We start from the raw sequence: 8242 nt of genomic DNA on the forward strand, positions 1-8242 counted from the left end.
TGTGTGCGTGTGTGTGTATATATATATATATATATATATATTTTTTTTTTTTTTTGGAGAGGATTTTGCTAAAGGGCACATGCACTCACCAGAAAGACAGAGAGAGACAGAAAGTGAGAAATCACCCCCTGGGGGGGACAGCCATGCCATAATCCTTTCTCCTCCATTCTCCTCTTGGAATCTTGGGCAAGCATGCACATGCACTTGGCGTGAGTTTAAGTCACCAGGTCCAGGACTAGAACCGCGGTCAACTACATGGAAGTCCAGCAACGTAGCCATTATGCCAACTGCTGGTCCCCATGCATATATTTTTCACAAGAAAAGTTTTAACAAAAATGTGCACTCTGACACATCCATCTTAGAAAAGCAGTATTTCACTATAATAAACTGAAGGGACATCAGACGACACGGGGCTGTGGGTAAGGTTCTCACCTTTCTACAGAGCACAGAATTCTGCCCATCCAGGATAAGTCTTGCAGGTTGCAAAATGCTTTCATATTCACAACAACACTATCCTGAAATGTTTGCACTATTATCTTTAAGATAATTATGAAAACTGCCTTCAGCAGAACTTGGCCCTACAGTTCTGGTTCCAGGCACAATTTCTCACTCTGCCAACAGTGCCATGGTGCCACACTGTCCACAGTGGCATTGCGCTAGCGAGTCTATGCCACATACAAGGCCTGGAGATGCCAAAGCACAGATGACTACTGAGGCCTACCCCTACTTGCCATTCACAGCCATGTGTTTATTGTCACACATGCATTCTTGAAAACATATTGTGTATTTTAATGTGCATAAATGACTGTGCAGGAAATCCCATTAAGTTTCTTTCCTCTCCCTCTCTTTAAAGTTTTTCTATGTGCACTCACCAGAGAGAGACAAATAGAAACAGAGAGAAAGAGAAGAGAGAGTGAATGTGAGAAAGTATCTCCCAGGGGGATGGCCATGCTACAATCCTTTCTCCTCCACTCTCATCTTGGGATTTTGGGCATACACGCACATGTGCCCAGTGTATTTCTCAAGCTACCGGGTCTGGGACTCAAACCACACAGTCAGCCATGTGGGATCCAGCCGCTTAAACCCCACGTCACCAGCTGGCCCTCTCCTTCTTTCGTTTCCTCTGAAAATTTATCCACGCATCAGTGTGAAGACCTGTTACTGCTCTTGAATGAATAGTTTTCCCTGATAGGCAATAACCACATTTTCTTAAGTATCTTCCCAACTCTGAACACTCACGCTGCCTCCAGTGTTCACTATCTCAGCTAATGAAGAAATGTTTCCTGTAGGCACATTCAAGAGGTCTGAATAAATCCAGGAAAAGAATTGCTAGGTCACATTTTTAATTCTATTAGGTTATCAGGAAAGTCATGACTTACTTTGCTGTTTTTCTATGCAAATATGCATCATGATTTTCCCAACAACCCAATATAAAGTTTGGTAAGGTTGGTCTTCAGAGTGGCAGCACCCATTTGCAGCCCTGTCGGGAATGCGAGGAGTCTGGTTCCCCACATCCTTGCCAGTGTTAGATGTCATCTGACTCTCACTACAGCCTAAGCATCCTTTATCCAGTATGTTTTTTTTTTTTTTGAGAGGTTTTTGCTATAGGGCGCGTGCGCTCGCCAGACAGACAGAGAGAGACAGAGAGACAGAAAGCAGGAAATCACCCCCCAGGGGGGATGGCCACGCCGCAATCCCTTCTCCTCCATTCTCCTCTCGGGATCTTGGGCACGCACGCATGCCTGGCGTGAGTTTAACCCACCGGATCTCGAACCATGGTCGACTACGTGGGAGTCCAGCGACATAGCCATTACGCTAACTGCTGGTCCCTATCCAATATGCTTTGATCCAAAAGAGTTTCCGATTTCAACATTTTTGGGGGATTTTGGAATAAGTGCATATATACAGTAAGATATCTTGGGAATGGGACGCAAGCATAAACATAAAATTCACTTCCGTTTGGGGACTAGCAGGTGGCGTGGTGGTTAAGGTGTTGGACATTCCCACATGGTCAACATGGTTTGTAGTCCCAGACCTGGTGGCTTGCTTCCTCACTTCCTCTCTTGCTCTGTCTCTTTCTCTGGTCAAATCAAAAGAAATGAATAATAAATAAAATTAAATAAATAATTTTAAAATGAATTCACTTATGTTTCACATACCTTTTATACCAATAGCTTGAAGGTAAATTTTTAAAGAGTTTATTTAGTTACTGAAAGAGAGAGGTATCTTTGAGAGTCTCTCTACACATGACACCTCCCCACCCCCCAGCAGGCTCTCAGCCAGGCAAGATCTCAGATGTGTACCACAGGCTCACCCAGCATGTTCACATCAAAATGGGATCCACACCCAGGCCTCCTATGTGGCTCCTACCACTGGGGCCACTAGAGTGGAGTCCGCCAGAAGGTAGTTTTGCACAGTATTTTTGTATTGTTGTGTTTTGACTCCAACCTATCATATGAGGTCAGGTGTGGAATTTTCCCTTTCTGGTGTGATACCAGTTCTCAAAGTGTTGGATTTTAGAACATTTCCGATTTTCACAGTAGGGATATTCAACCTGTATTTTTCTTTCTTTCCTTCTTTCTTTCTTTCTTTCTTTTTCTTTCTTTCTTTTTCTTTCTTTCTTTCATGAGAGCAAGAAAGAGACTGGCATCCTTGACTGTGTCTTATAAAATGCGGAGTCTTGCCCTAACCCCCCCAGCTGGTCAGAATCTTAAGGACACACACCCACAATGTTTAAGGTCAACTCAGGATCCGAATCTGCAGTTGGAAATGTGGCTTCCAGCAATGCAAACCAGTATGCTCCTGCCTGTGCCATGGAGTTAAGCCTCAGCGTGCATTTTAATCAGTCATTCCCTAAGTACTAACAGGGTTGTGCATCTCTTCATATCTGCATTAACCACTTGGGGTTCTCCTTCTATGCTGTGTATATCCATTCTTCATTCCATTTATTACTTAATTGGTCTTTTTCATGAGAGTTTGTGTATATTTCAGATACTGGTTTCAGATGTTGAATTTTTTTGTTTGTTTCTTTCAAGAGAGGAGGGAGGACACCAGACAGGGTCTTGTCATGCTGCAGTCCTCCCCCCTGCCTTCCAGCCAGCTGGAACGTTCCAATGGGCATGCCTAGTGTGTTACAGTCAACCCAGAATTCAAACCAGGGCTTTCCATATGGCTCCAGTATCACAGAGAAGCACCTTACTGTTTGCGCCACCATGTCTAGGCCAACAGGTTGCGTTTTCCCTCCTGTTGACTACCTCTTTTTTTCTTTTTTTGGTGAGACTATATTGTCTTTCTAAGACCAACATCTTTAAGTTTGACCAAGTCAAAATAAGAGTTTTGCTGCTTTTGGTTTGAACCTTTTAAAGTCTTGTTTAAGAGATCACCCTCCACCACAAGGATGGGAAGATATTTTTCTACATTTTTATTAGTGTGGAAGAGCGCTCTTGCACATTCAAATCTGTAGCCCATTTGGGATTTATTTTTATACACTGTGAGGTAAGAAATTATTTTTCTTTCTACGCTGACTCAATTTTTCTCAATACCATCAGTGATGTAATTCATTTTTCCCATAGTGAACTATTATAAAACCTCAATAATTTACTAGTTTCCTATATAAATACAAGTCCATTGCTGAATTTTCCATTTTGTTTTTTTGTTTGTTTGTTTTGACTATTCCTGAGCCAGGACTATACTATTTTAATCACTAGAATTTGTAATAAGTATTAATATCTAGCATGACATAATTATCTTAGTAGGGGCCAGCAGGTGACATGGTGGTTAAGGTGCTAGACTCCCATATAGCCAACTGCAGTTCAAGTTCCAGACCTAGTGGCTTGCATTTTCACATTCTTTCTTTCTCTGGTGAGCACATGTGCCCTATAGCATATTTTAAAATAATGATAATAAATAAAATTAAATAATTTTGAAAATAAAAACCTATCTTGGTAATTCAAGGAATTTTATTTTTCTGTGTAAAATGTAGAAATTAATTTGTGAAGTTCTCTCCCAAAATGCTGCTGAACTTCAGTCTGGAACTGTTTTAAATGTAAAGATGAACTGGGGGGAGGAGGGCAGAGAATTAACATCTTTATAATACCAAATGAATCTTTCCAAATAATAATATATATCTCCATCTGTTGTTATCTTTTATGTCTTTTAATAGTTTTAACATTTTTCTCTGCATGAAGCTAATACACTCATCAGGTAAATCTGAATGTTATAGTTTCATTGTTATTTTAAACATTTTCTTTCACATTCTCTGCTATTGCTGGTGAACAAGAGAGCTTTGGTTTATGTTTGCCGATCTTGCTTTTGAGACCCTTCCTGCATTCTCCTGATTGTTTGCTTCGTTTTCTATTTTTAATTTGGTATAGATGCATGTGTTCACAGGAGAGAGACAGAGAGGAAATGTGAGAAAGCACCCTGCAATCTCTTTTCCTTCATTCCCTTTATGGATTTTGGGCATGTATACACACTCACCTGGCTCATTTTTCAAGGTGTCAGGTCCAGGACTTGAACTGTGCTATCAGCCATGTGGTGTCCAGCTGTCTTGACCACATCACTGGCCAGTCCCTCCTTTTTTTTTAATTTATTTTTTTGGCTCATCTGTTTTTCCTTCCAAGTATTTTTACTCAGTTTATTTTTTCCATGAGTGAGAGAGACAGTGCCCCCAACAGGGTCTTGATGCTGAATTCCACCCACAGCTTCAGCTTGTCCCAAACTGTGGCACCTGTGTTCGCCGGAAGGTCTCTAGATGTGAACCCAGGACTTTGCCATGTGAGTCAGCCTTGCAGAACAACGCATTTCACTGCCACACTGCTGGCTGGTTTCCTTCCTGTCCGACTTTTACATCTATTATTTTCCTATGGCACTAGCAGGGATTCTAGTATGTGAATAGTAGCCATATTAATGGGTTCTACTTGTTTTATTTTTTGTTTGTTTTAAATTATGCTATTGAGTGCATGCACTTGCTGGAAAGAGAGTGAGAGTGAGTGAAAGTACCCCCAAGGAGGTTGACCACCGCCACAATCTTTTCTCCTCCATTCTCCTCTTGGGGTTTTGGAAGCACACACATACAATACTAGGTAGGTTTCTCAAACTGCTGGGTCCAGGACTCGAGCCACATAGTTGGCCATGTGAGATCCAGCCACCTTCACCATACCACTGGCTGGCCCACCTTGTCTCATTTTAATCTTAAAGGAAATATACACAAAGATTTTTCCATTAAATATTGGGTTGTCTGGAAAGTCATGACAAATTTTTTTTCATAGAAAAACAGAGAAATACGTCAAGACTTTTCTGACAACCTAATATGTTGTTTTAAATATTTAAAAGTCTATTTCAAACTAAAGATGTTTCTCCTCTAGTTTTAACTAAGAGCTTTTCTAAAAAGTTACATTTACATATTAAGCTTTTTAATATGTTTTTAATGTACCTAATGAGAGCGTGGTAAATCACATAGGGAAAATTTTTATTTCATTTCTCGGATAAGCCCCATTTGTTCATAATATATTTTTTCAGAGATACTGTTGGATTCAATCACTTAACATTTAAATTTCTTTAACGCTTTGACTTATTTAAATTATTCTTTATGTGCTATTTTAAACATTTCTAGAATTTTTTCTCAGTATAACATTTGAGTATTATATTTGTAATAGTGAATAATTTTTAAAAATTTTTTTAATTAATTAATTTTTTTTGAAGAGGGTTTTGCCATAGGGCGCGTGCGCTCACCAGACAGAGTGAGACAGAGAGACAGAAAGTGAGAAATAACCCCCCAGGGGGGATGGCCACGCCAGAATCCCTTCTCCTCCATTCTCCTCTAGGGATCTTGGGCACACACGCACACGCACCTGGTGTGAGTTTTAAGCCACCGGGTCTGGGACGTGAACCGCGGTTAACTACATGGGAGTCCAGTGACATAGCCATTATGCTAACTGCCGGTCCCGATTTTTAAAAGTAATTCTAATTCTTCCTCATTAGTCAAAATATTTTTCAGAAAACAGGAACTGCTCAAGCTATTTTAACTAAAAGGAGATTCGATACAGGTAGGTAGATGTTCTCAAAAATTTTGGAAGAGCTAGGAGGAGTAAACTGAGGCTGAGTCTCTCAGAACGACACCCAGAAGACTGGCTGAACTAGTTTGCCAAGGAAATCATCCTTTCACTTGTAGTGGAAATATAAAAGGGTTCAGCTGTTTTTCACTACAGTTTGGCAGTTCCTAAATAGGTTAAACATAAACTCACCATATGACCTGGCAATTCCAGTCCCAGATATATGGTCAAGAGGGATAAAAACGGACCAGCAGTTAGCGTAATGGCTATGTTGCTGAACTCCCACGTAGTCGACCGCGGTTCGAGTCCCAGATCCAGTGGTTTATACTCATGCCGAGCATGTGTGCGTGTGTGCCCAAGATCCCGAGAGAAGAGTGGAGGAGAAGGGATTGCAGCATGGCCATCCCCGCTGGGGGGTGATTTCTCGCTTTCTGTCTCTCTGTCTCTCTCTGTCTCTCTGACTAGCACACATGCCCTGTAGCAAAAACCTCTCCATAAAAAAGAGGGAGAGATAAAAAAATATGTTCACACAAAAATGTATACATATATGTTCGTAGCAGCATTATTCATAATGATTAAAAGTAGAAACACCTAAATGTCCATCACTGATAAATGGATAAATAAATGTGCTGTATAGCGCCAGTAGTGGTTAAGGTACTGGATTCCCACATGGCTGACCACAGTTTGAGTCCTGGAACCAGCAGCTTGAAAATCATACTGGGCATGTGTACATGTGTGTACATGACAAAAAAAGAAAAATAGTCTGGTATATCCATACAATGGAATATTACTTGGCCATAAAAAGAAACGAAGTTCTGATACATGCTCTATTGTGAAGGAATCTTGAAAACATTATGCTAAATGAAAGAAGCCAGACACAAAAGGCCACATTTTGTATGATTTCAGAATATGCAAATTCATAAAGGCAGTTGCCAGGGGCTGGGCAAATTTGGAGTAACTGTCAGAGTTTCATCTGAAATTAGACAGTGATGATGGTTATGTAACCATAACCCTGTGAAGACATGAAATATCATGGATTACATACTTTTTATTTTTAGAGGTTTTTGCCTTGGGGCGTGTGTGCTTGCTAGAAAGAGAGAGAGACAAAGATGATGAGAGGGAAAGTGAGAAACCACTCCCTCCTGAGGAAGTGGCCATGCTGTAATCCCTTCTCCTCCATTCTCCTCCCAGGATCTTGGGCACATATGCACACATGCCTGGCGTGATTTTCAAGCCACCAGGTCTGGGACTTGAACTGCAGTCTCCTATGTGGGAATCCAGCAACATAACTCCTACACCATCTATTGACCACTCATTGATTATACACTTTTAAAAGAATTACTTTTTATTATTATTTTAATTTGACCAAAAGAGACAGACAGAGAGCAAGAAAGCGGAAAAGTGAGAAAGCAAGCGGCCTGTTCCGGGACTTGAACTATAGTCACCCATGTGGGAGTCCAGCACCTTAACCACCACGCCACTTGCCAGCCCCTGGTTATATACTTTAAAATGGTAAATGTTGCCAGACACAGTGGCACAGGTCTGTAATCGCAGTTACTCAGGAGGATGAGGCAGGAGGATCATGAGTTCAAGGCCTACACAAGCAGCACAGCAAGAACCTCTAAATAAAAAATAATTTTTAAAAAGTGTGGATTTTACAATATGTAGATTATAACTCAGTAAAAAGTAGCAGTAAAACAAGTGAATAAAAACACAGGAAACAACATTATGTCAAAAAAAAAAAAAAGAAAGAAAGAAAAAGAAAGAAAAGGAAAACCTTAGGAAAGACTTAGAAGATCTGAATAATTTTGTATCCATCAAAGAAATTGATCAGTTTAAAAAAAAACAACTCCCAACCAAAAAAGCTCCAGGATCAGTTGTACCAAACATTCAAGGCACTAATGTTTGTTTTCTCCCTATTTTAAAAAGTTTATTTAGTTGGGACCAGCAGTTAGTGTAATGGCTATGTTGCTGGACTCCCATGTAGTCGACTGCGGTTCAAGTCCCGGACCCGATGGCTTAAAACACACTGGGCACGTGTGCGTGAGTGCCCAAGATCCCGAGAGTAGAATGGAGGAGAAGGGATTGCGGTGTGGCCATCCCCCCTGGGGGGTGATTTCTTGCTTTCTGTCTCTCTCTGTCTGTCTGGCGAGTGCACGTGCCCTATAGCAAAAAAAAAAAAAAAAAAA

At 40.7% G+C, this 8242-nt stretch overlaps 1 protein-coding gene across 1 annotated transcript in view; it reads right to left on the reverse strand.

Moving 5' to 3' along the window:
* The window catches only part of FRRS1L (ferric chelate reductase 1 like), a gene marked incomplete at its 5' end in the record, with an annotated part of 37000 nt that overhangs the window by 17405 nt on the left and 11353 nt on the right, over positions 1-8242 (reverse strand). Inside the window, one exon of the mRNA XM_006142798.1 lies at positions 7820-7830. Coding sequence (XP_006142860.1) covers positions 7820-7830 — 11 coding nt within the window. The remainder of the gene's footprint in view (positions 1-7819; positions 7831-8242) is intronic.

Source organism: Tupaia chinensis, unplaced genomic scaffold, assembly GCF_000334495.1.
Source record: "Tupaia chinensis unplaced genomic scaffold, TupChi_1.0 Scaffold000081_1, whole genome shotgun sequence".
NCBI lineage: Eukaryota > Metazoa > Chordata > Mammalia > Scandentia > Tupaiidae > Tupaia > Tupaia belangeri.